This window comes from Physeter macrocephalus, chromosome 4, assembly GCF_002837175.3.
Source record: "Physeter macrocephalus isolate SW-GA chromosome 4, ASM283717v5, whole genome shotgun sequence".
NCBI lineage: Eukaryota > Metazoa > Chordata > Mammalia > Artiodactyla > Physeteridae > Physeter > Physeter macrocephalus.
In genome coordinates, this window is record NC_041217.1 from 102966240 (window position 1) to 102982958 (window position 16719).

The window sequence follows — 16719 nt, forward strand, 5'->3', positions numbered from 1 at the left end:
TGACATAAATCACAGCAAGATCCTTTTTGACCCACCTCCTAGAGAAATGGAAATAAAAACAAAAATAAACAAATGGGACCTAATGAAACTTAAATGCTTTTGCACAGCAAAGGAAGCCATAAACAAAACATTTTGAAACAGAAAAATTTAATCTTGTTTTGAAATAGTTCAAGTAATTAGAAGCCCTAACTTTTCTAAAAATTTTCTCTCTTCTACTAACTCCTCTACCCTGCTCTCTCTTCCTCCCAAAAGCAACGGTTTGTACTTGGTAGGAGGGAGTAGCCACTTCTTACTGAATTGCTGCATAGTGAGCAAGAAGGAGAAAAAGCTCAAAGTCCCTCATATTAAAATTAGAAAAAAATTCTCCATATATAGTCCAATGCAGCACTTTCTTATCTCCCTTTGTATATGACAGTGTTAGGCATATTATTGATAGAGTAAAGTGCCTGCCATGAAACATGTGGTTTAACTGAATTAGAGCCAAAGAAGACTTAAGAAGATTGCTCAATCTTTCTTTCATTTGTTTTGGATAACATATTTCATATTTTAATTTTTTAAAAATTTAAAATATTCTATTTTTATTAATAAAGCAAAATATATTTTATTTCTATAGTAAAATATGAAGAATATATTAAATTAAGGTTTCTTAAAATTTGAATATCCACAAAGACAAAATTTCAAATTTTCATTATAATAACCACAATGCCAAAAGGCTTGGAAGTTTGGTTGTTCTGATGTTCATCTTTACATCTGTCTTGAAAGGAAAAACCAAGCATTCACAGAGCTTACAAGGAACTGATCAGAGCTATAAAATCAAAATAAAATACTGTAGGAGAGGGAGGGGCATAGTATGAATAGCTTATTCCTCAGTTATACTCACTTACCACTTGTTAAAAAAAAAAAAATCAAACTTCTTGAGACAGTCAGTTAAGATCCCTCCCAATCTGGCCTTAGCCTCTCCCCAAACTTATCTTCTCTCATTATTCCAGTTACAAGAGAATATTGGCACTGCCCAGACTCCAGGTCCCTGGTCACATTTAAAAGTCACTTTTTTATTTTGAAATTGTCCTCTATTTTCAGGTTCATCTCACATCACTTCTCTTATCCTTCCAATCAGAATCAATTGTTTTAACTTCTGTGATTCCACGTATAAACCTGAATTATAAATTATACTTATTCACTCCTTTATTTACCTATCAATATATACTGAGTGCCTAATGTCTGCTAGGCACTGCCCTAAGGCTGGTGCTGCAAAGGTAAATAAGACTGACATGGAACTTAATGCTAGTATTCATCATGGTCTAACTTGTATTTTGCATAGTTGTTTAAGTGCCTATCCTTCCATCAATTTGTGAGTTCCTTGAAGTTAAGGCCCATACTTCCTAAAAATAATCTTTGCCCATGCTGAGCATCTATTATATTACCTTTAGAATGGCAGCAAGTGGTTTTAAGACCTGGTTTTGTAATTTACTGACACTGTGAACTTGAATAAAGAATTTACCTCTCTGATTCTCTTTTCTTATATATAAAGTGAAAATAAGAGTACCTATGTTATACATAATTTCAAAATATAAAAAGTATATTTTGAACCATAAAGGTCTTTTAAAAATCCACTAGATAATAATTCACTTCTATTGAACTGAATTACAGCTGGGCCATTTGCTTGCCTCATGAACAGAGAGTAACCATTCAATGACCAAAGAAACTAATGCAAAATAGTAAGCAACAAAACAACAAAGTCCTTCATTAGCATAAACACAGATTTAGATTTATTTTTTGCAGTGGTATATCACCAGCTGATGTCCTAAACTTATTTTCTCAGTTAGATTTAGATATTATCTTCTATGTAACCCAGTCTAAAATACCATTCATGGTTCAATCAGAGAAACGGGACCACTAGGAGGTATTTATATACATAAAGGAGTCTGTTAAAGGGATCTGACCTTATGCAATTATGGGAGCTGGTTAAGCACTCTTTGTATACGATGATGTATTGTAGTTTGAAGTCCACAGGGATAGCAGTTGAGAGAGGATGATGGATGTAAAGTGTGAGGGGTAAGGACAAGCTGACACCCAAGAGCACAAGCTATAACCCACAAGGATGGGCTCATTTTAGGTCTCACTGCCTCCAACATGGATGAAATGAGTGTCCTTCAGGAGATGCTAGCACCCGTCATCATGGAGCTAAACACATCCCTGGCCCAGGGGTAAGAGAAACCAAAGAGGGTACAGGGCAAGGTGAAGCAGTGCAAAGAAGGAAATTCTGGGAAGCACAGTTCATCCTAATCAAGCTAACACATTGCAGAGACACTGCAGTCCAACCCTTGTCAACTTGGCATGCATACACATTTCTTTAAATCATAGTTAATTCCTATGGAGACAAAGTAAAGTCATACTAATGCCTAACATATACAACCATCCCCTATAAAACAAACATGCTAACCCTCTCCCTAAAATAGGATACAAAGTCTCTCTTCAAACTGATTCAAACTACCCCTTGGGATCCTGTAACTTAAATACAGAGATATAGTTAACATGTCTTATACTAAATGGTAGGGGAATGAGACAGTGGGAAAAAAAAACAACCTGGGTTAATATATACATAAACATTCATATAAAAAGGGGAAATGAATATGTTTACATCATAACTACTACAATGTTAATTTCTATAACTGGTCACGTGGTCATACCTAGTATTTATAACTACCTTTTCCTGCAACCATTCCATGTTCCCTTTGCCCTCAGCAAGTACCTCTGCTGTTTATAGTTCTTTATCTGGTAAGGTGGCCCAAACTTTCATTCCTGAAGAATCTGGGCCAGTATCAATGCTGCTTAAATTGTGTTTTTCCATTGATTTTAACCATAGGACATGGGAGTACTGCATTCCAGATATACTCCTCCTTCCCCACATTATATAGCACCAACCCAATTTCTCCTTATAGCTAGTGGGAAGCAGCTGCATAGCACAGGGAGATCAGCTTGATGCTTTGTGACCACGTAGAGGGGTGGTATAGGGAGGATGGGAGAGAGACGTAAAAGGGAGGAGATATGGGGATATATGTATACATATAGCTGATTCACTTTGTTGTACAGCAGAAACTAACATAGCATTGTAAAGCAATTATACTCCAATAAAGATGTTAAAAAAAAAAACAGTCAGGCTCAATCTAATAATAATTCCCCGTCTCTGCCTGTTGATTTACAAAGTGGCCAGAAGGAGGTGGTCCCAACTTCCAGTTCAATGGAATCATTGTATCCATAGGTGAAAACATTCTTCTCTTTGGAACTAAGACCTCTAGATCAGCAGATACTAAAGTTATAGGGACAAGAAGCAAAAATTTTGCTAGTGGATCACTAGGAGTAATTATATGTGGAGCCACTCTCATTTCCACACCTTGATTTCTGGACCCATGAATCCTAGTTATGTTAAGAAATAACACCATAAATCAAAAACTGATTTAGAGCATATACAGCCTCCCAGAGGACACTGCCCCAATCCCACAAGGCACTGCCACGTAGCTGCACTGTAACCAAGTCTTCAAAAGGCCATTCCTCCATTCTATCAAGCCAGCTGCTTCAGGATGATAGGGAGCACAGTAGGACAGGTGAAATCAGTAAGCATGGGCCCACTGCCATACTTCATTTGCTATAAAGTGAGTTCTTTAGTCAGAAGTGATGCTGTGTGGAATACTATGGTGGTGAAAAAGGCAATAAGTCCACGGATAGTGGTTTTACTAGAAACACTGGAAGTAAGGAAGGCAAGTCCATATCCAGAGCAAATGTTTATTATACTGCGAACAAAGCACTGCCTTTTCCATGATGAAGTGGTGCAATGTAATTAACCTGCCAGCAGTTAGATGGCTGGTCCTCTTGTAGAATGGTGTCACTGTTTCAGTGTTGCACCCAAATCCACCTTAATGAGTGGAGGTCCCTGCTACTGAGCCAATGCATAACCGACCCTGGCACCATGCCCCTTTTGTTCATGAGCCAATGTATACTTTCTAGTGATTGTGGTTCTGTGACTGAATTCTAATGCATTCGGTACAGAGGAACAGTCTTAAAGATAGATTTTCTGAATTGGTTCTGGGTTATCTGGAATTGGTCCTTTCATCTTGCTTTTATAATATAATTCTACATTTGTATTTAAAACACCGAAAGTACCTATATAAAATTTAATAAACTTTTTGATGACAAACACAAAGTATTCAGGTTATACTTACTAAAGACTGAATCAACATATTAAGACAACTTTTCTGAATCTCAGGAGGTACATTTGCAAAGCTTCTCTCAGACCAAAACCTTGCAAAATGCTTTACAATCCACCTGTTAAAAATAAAAGAATCTCAAGTTAAAGAAATGAAAATATTTTTCATTATAATATTCAGTAACATTTTGGTTTTCAATAATATGTTTTACATATATTATGTTTTGACTAACCCTAACAGTTAATTTTGTGAGTGCTATAATGGACTTAACTAAGTTCCTTTTTCTGTAAACATTTATTTCAAATCCACTCTGGGTTATGTGCATGGATTTTAACATAAGTGACCATGGTTCAGCTAAAATAATGTTGATTCCAAGCATCCTGAATAATATCTACATCAATAATTCTCCTCAATTGTTGTAACTAGTTAAGCATTAAGCTATTTACATTGTGCCCAAGAAAATAGGCCAAGTCTAAAATTTCCCAGAAAATTAGGAGAATGGAAGAACAAAATCCCTAAATAAATAATATCAGCACTACTTCAGATCACTTACTTCATGCAGTCAGCAAAAAGACTTTCCACTCCAACTGAATGAGCAATAATCAGGCATTCTAATATAGATGCCAACCTTCTGGGAACAGGCTAAAATTGATAGAAAACACTACATTTATTCTTTTTCAACTTACAGAGGCTAAAAGTATTTGGTTCATAAAAATGATCTGATTTACATACCTAAACTGCAGGATAAATATATGTAATTCAAGTCTGTTATTCTTTTAAAATCAAGTATCACTGATAAACTTTAGTTTTTATAGGATAGCATTTGAGTTCTTTTAGCTGCCAGAATACACACAGTTTATATTCTAATTTCTTTTAGCGTAAATATTTTCTAGAGTACAAGTGGTATAATAATTTCTAGCACATCACATTGCAACACAACCATATGGTCTAATCTGCTTCCTAAAGTATAAATATAACTTTAAGTACATGTACAATGGGAGGTCCTATATTGACCTCAAACAAAATAACAGAATTTAATTAGATCGTGATTATATAAACATATTTTTAAAAAGCACATATACAGAAGTAATGAACTAAAACAATAAATAAATAAAATGTAGATACAAGTAGTGAAGAACTCACTGCTCTTGGTGTTAAGCCTCAATATGTGCTACATATTACCTGTGCCATGTATTTTCAGTTTTTTAGACTATGTTCCTAAGCACATCTATTGCCCTATTAGGGTGAACAGAGTTCAGCTTCTCTTTGTACACATTCATTAGTTGTGATTTGAGTTTATACACTTAATAAAGACCAGCAATCAACCAATATGTATATATAGTCTCTAAATATGTATCTGAAGAGACTCTGCACTCAGAGAAGAGCAAAAGCTTCTTCAGAAATGCCTCCAGCATAGTCCTTCAAATAAGGTCAGTGATTTCCAATTTTTTTTATAGATTTTTTTTTCCATTTCATTATTTATTTATTTATTTTTGGCTGCGTTGGGTCTTCGTTGCTGTGCGTGGGCTTTCTCTAGTTGTGGCAAGTGGGGGCTACTCTTCACTGCGGTGCGTGGGCTTCTCATTGTAGTGGCTTCTCTTGTTGTGGAGCACGGGCTCTAGGCGTGCAGGCTCAGTAGTTGTGGCTCGCAGGCTCTAGAGCACAGGCTCAGTAGTTGTGGTGCACAGGCTTAGCTGCTCCATGGCACATGGGATCTTCCTGGACCAGGGATCGAACCCGTGTCCCCTGCATTGGCAGGCGAATTCTTAACCACTGCACCACCATGGAAGTTCCCCAACTTTTAAAATTACAAATTGTTATTAATTTACTTTCCTAATGCCCTTCTCCTAAAGGTGTTACATACTACTTAGGAAATTAAATGTAAATACCTTTTTTTGCACATCAACAATTTAGTTATTCCCTTTGAGATAACTGAAGGTACTCTAAATTGTCCTAAAATCAGAAATGGCTATCACTATATAAATTATACAATAATTCTACTAAGTTAAATAATTTGGTTTTCTGACCCACTTCAGACAAGATAAAAGTAGTATGAGGGAAGAGACTACTGGTATAGACATAATTGACAACCTAAAAGCATCCAGAAGCATAAAAAATTATAAAAGTAAGCCAAAGAGTTAAGAAGGCTAGCAATCTAATTTTATTTAGGAATAACCAGCCCTCCACAACACAAAGTCCACTACTTGATGTATAACTTAAGAATAATTTCCATACAAAATATTAAAATGCAAAATAATTTGCTGCTTAAAGGCAAAGGCTAGCAAACCAGCTTGTGGGCCAAAACTAGCCCACCACTGTTTTTGTGAATAAAGTTTTATTGGAACACTGCCATGCTGTTCCATTTACATATTGTCCACAGCTGTTTTTGGTCTACAACAGCAAAGCTGAGTAGTGGTGATGGAGACTGTATGGCCCACAAAGCCTAGAATATTAACTATCTAGCCTTTTATAGAAAAAGTTTACTGACCCCTGGCTTAAAGGGATAACTTTAGCTTTCTAAGAATTTTACTTATATGGAAATGCTGATTTCCTAAGTGTTTTTGTAATAGGATGACTGACCTTTAGTCATCTTCAAAACCTGCTTGTAAAATTTGGGAAGACATATATTTAAATTATAACCTAAGATATATTTTTAAATCAGTGGCAAAAAACATAATGTAAAACCCACTATAATCCTATAAATGAAGTTCTAAAATTTACTTTTAAAAAAGGCAAGATTGTGAAGTTAATGAAATGACTGAAGCTAGCTTGCCAAGAGTTCTGGGGCCAGTTAACCACCATATTATATCCCATCATATATTACTGTGGCATGTGCTATTATAGATTACTATATTTAAGTCATTGCCAAGAAACTGCATAATTGAGATCTAGAAGTTAAAAATTATACATTCAAAAATATATTTATCAAAATATATAGTTAAAATACATAAAGCAAAAAATTTAATGATCAGGTCAATAAAAACAAAAATTGCTCTCAAATATGTTACCACAGTAGTATAGACTTCATTAAAATAAAGTAAAAAAATTTTCAACAAAATGCCATATTGATAATTTAAAAGCATTTCATCTTCTGTTTTAATGGCAACAAATATGCCTTTTGTATTTTTAAAATTAAGTGAATTACTGAAAGTAAAATATAAGAAGCTGCATGTAACCTGTGTATACTCATGAACATACTAAAAAGTAGAGGCAATGGTTCAAAGACAACATAAAAGAGATTATTTTTTTAAATGTTTCATGCAATTGGTTTATTGAGGAGTCTCAGTTTAAAGGAGATACTAACAAAACTTTCTTTCCCCAATTAGTGCTATCAACCATGCTGTGTCAAATTCCCTCCTTTCCCATACTTTAATGATTATAGGCAAATTCCAGTACCTTCTGGTTACTTTTGGTATTGAAATTCAGTATAGTAGTATTTAAACACCTATCTCATACTTGATTTAAATCTTTCACTCCCCATCACTGACTACACTTTTAGTTGGGGAGATCTGGAATGGAGACTAGAACATGGTCTCTTGCTCCTCTGTTTTGTGGGTCTAACTCCTGTGGAAGAGGGTTATGGATGGCTATGGTCACCTTATGTAACTAACCAGTGACCAACATGGTAATAGGAAGATGTCCTTGACTACTCTAATCCAGATGTTGGTGGTCTTTGCTAATGTGGTGGCTTGTTAAGAGACAGACTGAACTTCACCCTAACCTCTCAGTGGTAAAAATTCTTCTAGGGTTCATGATGCTTGACACCTCCCTACGTGGGACACTGTCATTTGACCCTGTATCAGTCTCTTCTAATCTTTATTGAACCACTAAGGTCCCTTTCCTTCCCTGCATACCATGTATAATTGGGGTGTGGAATGGACTCTCCATTATTTTTTTTCTATCTATGACAATAACTATTGCCTCTAGTCACCAGGCTAGTACTGGTTTCTCCAGCAAGCCTTCTCCTCCCTTAAGAAATCTCCATATTCAAGTATATTCTCACTGGTTCCTGAGACATATTCCAGGCTCTTCCAAGAAATCTCTTAGTACTTTCTTTTCTTCTCTGATGGAAGTTCCAGAGTGGACTGGTAATACAGATATGATAGATGTCCATCTCGGGGCTGAGAAGACATATCTCCTCACTGCAGACACCCCTATCTTTAATCTTTATTTGGAACATGGTCTTAACTTTCTCTTGGCTGGTAAGATGAAAGAGAAGGAAAAGTCTTTCACCAGGATTCTTCACTTTCTGCAATGCTGAGGACACCACAGACTGTGCTCCTTCTTCTAGCTCCTTTACTTATAGAGGCTGGAATGAATGGTTGATTAAAGGTAGCTAAGGAGTTTAACTGTTTCTCAGTGAACCTTTAAGGGTTGGTAGGGGTGGTAGACCCAGTTCATGACTCTGTTTTAGCACAAGGGGTGATACCTCAGCTACAACTTATAGACAGATAGGAAAAGTCCTATCCAACACAAAAATCTAAATTTAAATGTGATTAAAATTATTAAAATTACATAATTACAATGCATATTGTTGGCTCAAGTAGCCAATAAGAGGGGACTATTGATGTAAAAAATTGTTTTAAGATTTGTTTTTTGTTGATTATAAAAGTAATACATGACCATGGTAGAAAATTTAGAAAATGTAGAAAAGTATAAATAAGAAAATAAAAAATAGCAGAGAAAATTAGAACAATGGTGAATCTAAGAATAATGTACAAAATGGCTTTGAAATGCATAGTATGGTATCTTTCTTTAGGCAATAAATTTACATTTGCATAAACTAAAATTAAAAAGTCAGTATTCATATAACACCTGGGGGAGAGAAGTAGAAGAGAACTATATCACACCCCAAGTACATGCTACAAAGAGAAGTGGTAGGAAGGAGGAATGTCCTTTCAGGGAAGAGAACCAATGAAGCACTGTGTAGCCCTTTGATAAATGGAGAAAGTAGTTCCCAGCTTCCTTTCTCTTAGTTCCAAACCCTAACTGTGAGTCCCAACCGTACACTCCACCTTTGAATTATATAGAATATTTCCATATCATTTCAGTAAACCCCCACCTCAACTTTATCTTACTTAAAATGATCTGAATTAATTTCTGTTTTCTGCAAGCACATCCTAAGAGTTATAGCTCAGTTAGGGTTCTCATTAGTTAAAATGACAATACTAAGAGTTAAAAAGCTAGTAGGTAATAATGGGTGACTTTAAGCATTAGGTAAAAGATTTCTAAGACTCAATAATTACCTTCTGAAAGAAATTACAGTAATCTCTTCTTAAAATATAGATTGCTACTTCTTTTAATCCTTCTAGTCCATACATATCAGCCATATTGAGTATCTGCCTAAAATAAAAATAGATGCACTGTTAATTCTTCAATTTAAAAACCAAGGCATAATACACAATAATTTTTTGATAATATATAGCTTTAGAAAAAAAGAATAATCTTAATTATTTTAATTCTAACTTTATACCCTACATAATAGATACTCTTTATAGATTATAAAAAGGACATAGGTCAAAAGTTGAAAGCCCTGTAACTTGATTTGATTTGTGGGGAATAACACGAAGTAAATTTGGAGATGTTTCAATCAAACTCCCTTCATATTCTCAGTGTCATATGCAACAAAGCCCAGGAAACTGCTTCAAAGGCTGTAAAAGTTACAACTCTTTACAACAAATATGAATATTAAAAATTTAGGGGGAGGGCAACTAATTGATGCTTATCATATTGAAAATGCCTACAAATGACCATAAGATTGGAGATGGCATCCAATGATTCAGAGGGTTTCTGTTGCTTCTTTCAATTGGCAAGTATTTCTGAGTACCCACACATACTTTAGGTACTTAGGAAACCTACAAGCCTTGATACCATGATAAAATTTCTTATAGGTTTCCAGGGGCAAAACTTCAGTACTTAATCCCTTTGACTCATGATACCTTCTCCCCCAAATCATATTTACTCAGTTTATAACTAAAGGAACTAAAGAATATTTAAAATTAAAAGAGCAGCCTTCATTTGTCTGATGTTAGAATAGCAATAAAAGGAGAGAACATTCAGAAAATGAGAAGAGCAAGATAGATTTCACTCTCCAGTAGGGTTTCAGCAGTTTAGACGGCATTTCACCATAGAGTACTAAAGAATCATACTACTTCTTTTTTTTGGCCACATCACCCGGCATGCAGGATCTTAGCTCCCTGACCAGGGATCGGACCCGCTCCCCCTGCAGTGGAAGTGTGGAACCTTAACCACTGGACTGCCAGGGAAGTCCCATTAATCTTTAGGATGCCTAAATTCTCAGATTAATTTTAGGGTTTTTTTCCTTTTCTTTTGACATCCTAAAATTAAAAAATAAAGTAGTAAAAAAATTATTCCAAATTTGATAAAAGTTCAGTTAATTTTATAAAAACCTGTCATCTATTTTCCAAAACAAATATTAAGTTTTCCTAACATAATTGAAGTGTAATAAAGACTTTTCTTAATCTTATTACTGTGAGTTGCTAGATCATCTTTTCTTCTAAATAAGGTGACTTACTATTTTTAGATATTCCCAAAATACACACAAGATAGGCAAAATAGACAATAAAATGGAAGCTTCTACTTCATTGACACTTTTAAACAAAGCTCAACAAAGCAGAAGCCACAAAATATTAATACTTTTAAATTTAAAATCATTAAAAAATCATACATACCCAACATTAGCTTTGTCTGGCAAGTCCAAAGTTCCTCCATATATAAAATGTATCAAAACATTCATTTCTACACGGCTTATCCTGAAAAATAAAAGAAAACTATACTCAAATCCAGAAATAATAAAGATTTAACTGATAGCAATGATACATTCTATTTTCCCATAAACTTTTAGCCAAGATAAAGTTCTAATCTCTTTTTTTTTTTTTTTTTTTTGCTGTACATGGGCCTCTCACTGTCACGGACCCTCCCGTGGCAGAGCACAGGTTCCGGACGTGCAGGCTCAGCAGCCATGGCTCACGGGCCCAGCCGCTCTGTGGCACGTGGGATCTTCCTGGACCGGGGCACGAACCCGCGTCCCCTGCATCGGCAGGCGGACTCTCAACCACTGCGCCACCAGGGAAACCCTCTAATCTCATTTTTATCTGAAGAATATATTCTTCGAATAACATCCATGAGGTATGCCATTAATTTAAAAATGAAGCATAACTGCAGCTATGGGTTTTTATATGCTATAAAATGTTATTAGTATATTATAAAATAACTGATTATTTTTTGGGCATCTTCCATGATAGACAAAGTGAGAAAGGACTTTAGAGGTCATAGTTCAACCTCTGGCTCATTAAGAAATCCTTCTCAGCATCTTTGACAAATGGCCTCTGGTCTTGCTTAAAGTCTGGGATGGACAACTCTACTCACTAGAAAGAGTCTTGTTATGCTGTATAGATTTCTTAATTTGTAATACCTATCCAGTGGCTCTAGCTCTGCCAACATCCTCCTTTAACAGATTTAAGAAGTAGTCCGAAGTGATAATCTTTATGTCCCACTGACTACTAGATCTCAAACTCTAAATTCATGACTTCCTCTCCCAATACCCCAAATTTGGTCTTCTTTCTGTTTTTCTTATTTCGTTCATAGCACTGTTACAGGACTTCTTCCATCTTGTCCCACCCTCTATTCCTCTGTATCAAGGGAGGTTAATTATCTGGTTGGTAGACAACAACCACTGGCTGTTGATCAAGAGGAACTTGAGATGAGAGGTAATTTGATTCCTTTTCTCCTTTCTTCTCTGCTGAACCAGTGGTAAAAGGTGATGGGGAAGAAGTGCATCCGCTGTCCAGATTCCGACTTTCTCTCAGGTGGGCTGTCTTAGATTAGACATAGCAAGCAAATCAACTTTGGCTCTTGCGTTAAAGCACATTTTACTGCTTTAACAGTTTTTATCAAAAATCAAGGAAATGTTTTCTAACTTCATCTGCTGAGTCTTTTGTCTCATTTTGAGCAGGAAGAAAGTATACTATTTATTGGGGCCCCCTCAAAACTCCAACAGATAGCAAAGATGGATAGCAGATGCCCCTCTTCCCCATCACCTCTTTTCACGGGTTCAGCAGAGAAGAAAGGAGAAAAGAAATCAAATTACCTCTCATCTAGAGTTCGTCCTGACCAATGCCCAATGGTTGTTGGATAATTCACTCTCCTTGGTACCGAGGAATAGAAGGTGGGACAAGATGCAAGAAGTCCTGCAACAGTGCTATGAACAAAATAGGAATAACAAAAAGAAGACTGAACAATAACCTAAATGCCTAAGTCAGAGCTGGAGGTTCATCTTAATTCTCTCCCTCATTATATTCTGTCATTTTATACCTTCAAAATTTTCTTGAATTCAGCTTCTGCTGACTAATTCCCCCTTTCATTGCCCTGGGTTAGCCTCTCAGTTTCTCTCCTCTGTAGTATGATAATGTATCCTCTCGTGTGGGCTTCTTGCCTGAAATTATCTCCTTGCATCCCATTTCCCACATTGTTATTAGAGTGACTTTGCTAAAATGTAAATCTGATATAGCCCCTGACTTTAAAAACCCTTCAACAATTCTCCACAGCACCTAGGAAAAAAGCCTCAATTCTTTAGCTTGGTGTACAATGTTCTTTATCATCTGATCTCTAGTTCTCCCTCTCTAGCAGCTGTTCCAAGATAAGTAAACTGCCATTTCTTATACCTGAACTACTTATAATTCTTTATACATCCATGCCTTAGCAGGTACTGTTCACTCTGCTTAAAATTCTCTCCCTCTCTACTTATTTCATCTTTTAGTCACAAGACATGTGGCTCTTTACCTCTGATTGTTTCCTTAATGCTCCCAAGGGGGAAAAAGAAAGAAATCACTGAATGTTAAACATAAATAATAACTAATATCAGTTGAGCATTTATTATGATTCAGTCACTGAGCTAAAAAGCATTTTGAATGCCATTAGCTCATTTAATCATCATAACAACTCAATGGTAGATATTGTTATTATTCTCATCTTACAGATGAAACAACTGAAATTAAGTAACTTGCCCATGGGGGCAGGTGCTGGAAAAAAAAAAGTAAATTGCCCAAGGTCAAATGACTAGTGATGCACTGGATCTTAAATCCAGGCAGATAGCACTGGAATTTTGGAATTTAAATCCAGACTACAAAGCCTGGGCTCTTAAGCAGTATAACACACACACACCCCCCCCCCCCCACACACACACACTTCCCTTACCACATTTATCAAACTGACTTGTAATATCTTTGTTTACTTATTTGTTTCTCCTTCTAAACTGAGTTCTGTGAGGGCAGGATCTGTGTCTTATTTACCCTTGCATCTCTAGTAGCAGCAGAATGTCAGCATTGATTCAATATCCCCAGGATGAGAAGAATTTCCTTTCCCCACATAATACTGGAGCTCCGCAGTGGAAGCAGGGTGGGCACAGTGCTGATAAGACCTTCACAGTTTGTTAAGCATGGTATCTAATGTCTGCTAAAGGAACAAAAGGAGGAAGGCAAGAAGAAAAGAAATGGAGTCCTCAGGGTAGGACTCAGAAAGGTGTCTGCTTTGATTCTATGGCCTTAAATAATATATGCTCAATAAATGTTTAATAAATGTTTAATGAATGGCTTATTAGGGTACTTACAAGCATCTCCCAAACCTTCAGAAGGAATACTGAGTTGAAAACATATAAATATTTTTCAATTTACTTAATAAATATTTACTGGCCCCTACTGGTTTCTGCTGATTCAAAATTCCACATCTTTAATACTTAGAAAAAAGTCAAATCTCTAAATATTCTCATTTATATACATGGATACAACAAGATTTGATCTCAGAATGATTATGCCATTATTATCTATAGTTTGTAGCCTAAAACAGTAGTAGAATTATTAGATTCCATGCACTTTTCCTCAAAATTTCGAGAGCCATTCTTATCAGTGTTAATGAGGACTGGCCATTTCTGTTGAAAGAATAGTTTCTTCTAACACTTGACATATTTAAGCAAAGGAGAATAATGACTAAGTAAAAATAAAAGGAGTTTTATTAAAATAAATAGCAAAGGCTAGAAATTTGAGCTTATGTATCAATATATATGATAGCTATAAAAACAGCAAGAAACTGTTTTCCTGCTGTCTTGACAGATGTTTTACTAAACCACATTCTCATTATTGTAAGTCATTTGTATTTTTACTAAAACTGTTTATAAAGACATGATCAACTGACCTGGAAAAAAAAAACCAAACCCAACAAATTACTGCAATAGCCCACAGTTTAAATGGAAAGATTTAAAGCACTATTCCCATTTAAATGTAATCAGAATAAAATCCTGTAGGAGATGAAAATATTACATATACCCAGAGTTAGAAAAAAGAAAAGCCTATGAGAGGACAGAGCTCTAGGATCAGATACAACGTGTGCCCAGTCTAAAACCTCTGTGCTTTATATGTGCTTCCTAAAGTTTCAGGCTCCTATATATGTGGGCTAAGGTAATGTAGGGTCTCATTCACTCATTCATTTGTTCATATACAGTCAATATTTATTGAATGATAGGCCCTATTCTAGACCTTGAGGATACAGAAGCTTACGTTCTAGAGAGAGGACATGGACAATAAATATGTCAACAAATATACAGAGAAGATAATTTTAATAGTGAAAAGTGAACACAATACAACAGAATAACATAGAAGAGAATAACTAGAGAGTTAGGCTGTAGCTACTTTAGGTGGGGTAGTTTGGGAAAAGCCTATGGGCCAGATCATACATGTTCTTATAGATCATGGTAAAGATTTGGGTTTAATTCGGATTGTGATGAGAAGGCATTGAAGGATTTTAGTCAGAAAAGAAATATTATTTGACTTATATTTGAAAAGATCATCCTGAAGGTTCACAGCAAGCCCAGGAATCTCCCAAGGGAGACGAGAAAATCCAAATTTATGCTCTAAAGTCTCAAGCCACCACTGAAAGACCTCTTTTTATATAAAATGGAAACGTGGGGTTTCTTTACAAAACTATTGGCTGTGGTTCAATTTCCAGTATAGGATGTGGAAAATTTCCCCCTTCCTCCACCAGGAGAACTTCCTTCCAACTATATCCTTCCCCCTCCAACTCTGGGACATGGATAATAGGATAATAGGATAATTATTATCAAGGATAATAGGACCCTACTATCCCTACTATAATTTATTGAAGGCTGTCCATCTTAAAAGTATCATGTGCATTACATCTTTGAGCTACCAACTCATTAAAAACATTCGGTTCTTTTCTGTAAGGATTTCAGACAGGATTTCAATTCTAATCTACTGCAGAAAACATCCTGCATATATGCAACAGTGGCACAGTTCCAAAAGCGGTTGCTGACCAAGCAAAGCAGGCATTGCTGTCCTGGTACTGTAAATGGCCCTCACTTGAAGCCTTTTCTCTCTGGAAAATGAGAACAATATAATTTAGGGAAAGAAGAAAAAGACAAATATTAATGAGCACTACATACTATGTACCAAGCACTATGCCAGGTTTTTTCTTTCAACAACCTCAGTAAACTTAAGGAAGGTAAGCAATGTCCCTAAACTCATGTAACAGTTTAGAACTGGATGTAGGACTTCCTATAAGGACACCAAAGTCCATGATCTTTCTACTGTACCACACAATCCATGGAAACATCTACCCAGGATTACAATATAAGTTAATGTGAAAAGAGAATTTATTTTGTAGATTACTTTGTTATAATATAAAAATTCCTAAAAGATGTGATTTTTTTTTTAAAGTTAAATCCCTAGATCCCCTTTAGCCTTCCTACAGCTTTATACACCATGATGCTAATAACATTTTAGGTGGTAATTTGAGAGAGTCAATTTGATACATGATACAGGAGGGGAAAACAAAACAGATTGTGTGATGATAATAAAAATAAAAGATATAGATAAAACCCAGGGGCTTCCCTGGTGGCGCAGTGGTTGCGCGTCCGCCTGCCGATGCAGGGGAACCGGGTTCGCGCCCCGGTCCGGGAGGATCCCACATGCCGCGGAGCGGCTGGGCCCGTGGGCCATGGCCGCTGAGCCTGCGCGTCCGGAGCCTGTGCTCCGCAACGGGAGAGGCCGCAGCAGAGGGAGGCCCGCATACCACAAAAACAAACAAACAAACAAACAAAAAAACCCAGAATCTGTCAGGAAATTCTCCTTTCATTTTAGCATTAGAAAACCTTGTTACATCAAGCAAAATAAAACAGTCAAAAAGAAATGTATCCTCATTTCCAGTGTGCTAGCATTAGAAGTGAATAAGCTGATTAGGAGTAAGTCTCCACTGCTGAAATAGCAGCTCTGGGTAAGATGATCCAGTAAGGAGTAGAGTCTTGCTTACAACAGAAGTGAAGGGAAAATACTTTAAGAGGAGTGAGGCTGATCATTGCTGGCACTGCTACAACGTACAGCCTACTTATTTGTAATGACAGTTTAAAACAAATTTGGCTACTTCTACTTGGCTTTCCCTTGAACAACTAAAGTTGGTCAGTAGCAGTCAAGCCATATTATAAGAG

The 16719-nt window shown here is 36.2% G+C and overlaps 1 protein-coding gene across 4 annotated transcripts in view; it reads right to left on the reverse strand.

Moving 5' to 3' along the window:
* BTBD8 (BTB domain containing 8) overlaps positions 1-16719 on the reverse strand; it is a 99162-nt gene that overhangs the window by 30340 nt on the left and 52103 nt on the right. For 3 of the 4 annotated variants that reach the window (XM_024119984.2, XM_028489136.1, XM_028489137.1), the window contains exons 6-9: positions 10898-10978; positions 9452-9548; positions 4759-4847; positions 4221-4323 (exon numbers count right to left, since the gene is read on the reverse strand). In XM_024119984.2, coding sequence (XP_023975752.1) covers positions 4221-4323; positions 4759-4847; positions 9452-9548; positions 10898-10978 — 370 coding nt within the window. Of the gene's footprint in view, positions 1-4220; positions 4324-4758; positions 4848-9451; positions 9549-10897; positions 10979-12315; positions 12361-16719 lie in introns of those variants that run through there. The other variant, XM_028489139.1, reaches the window with a different exon arrangement.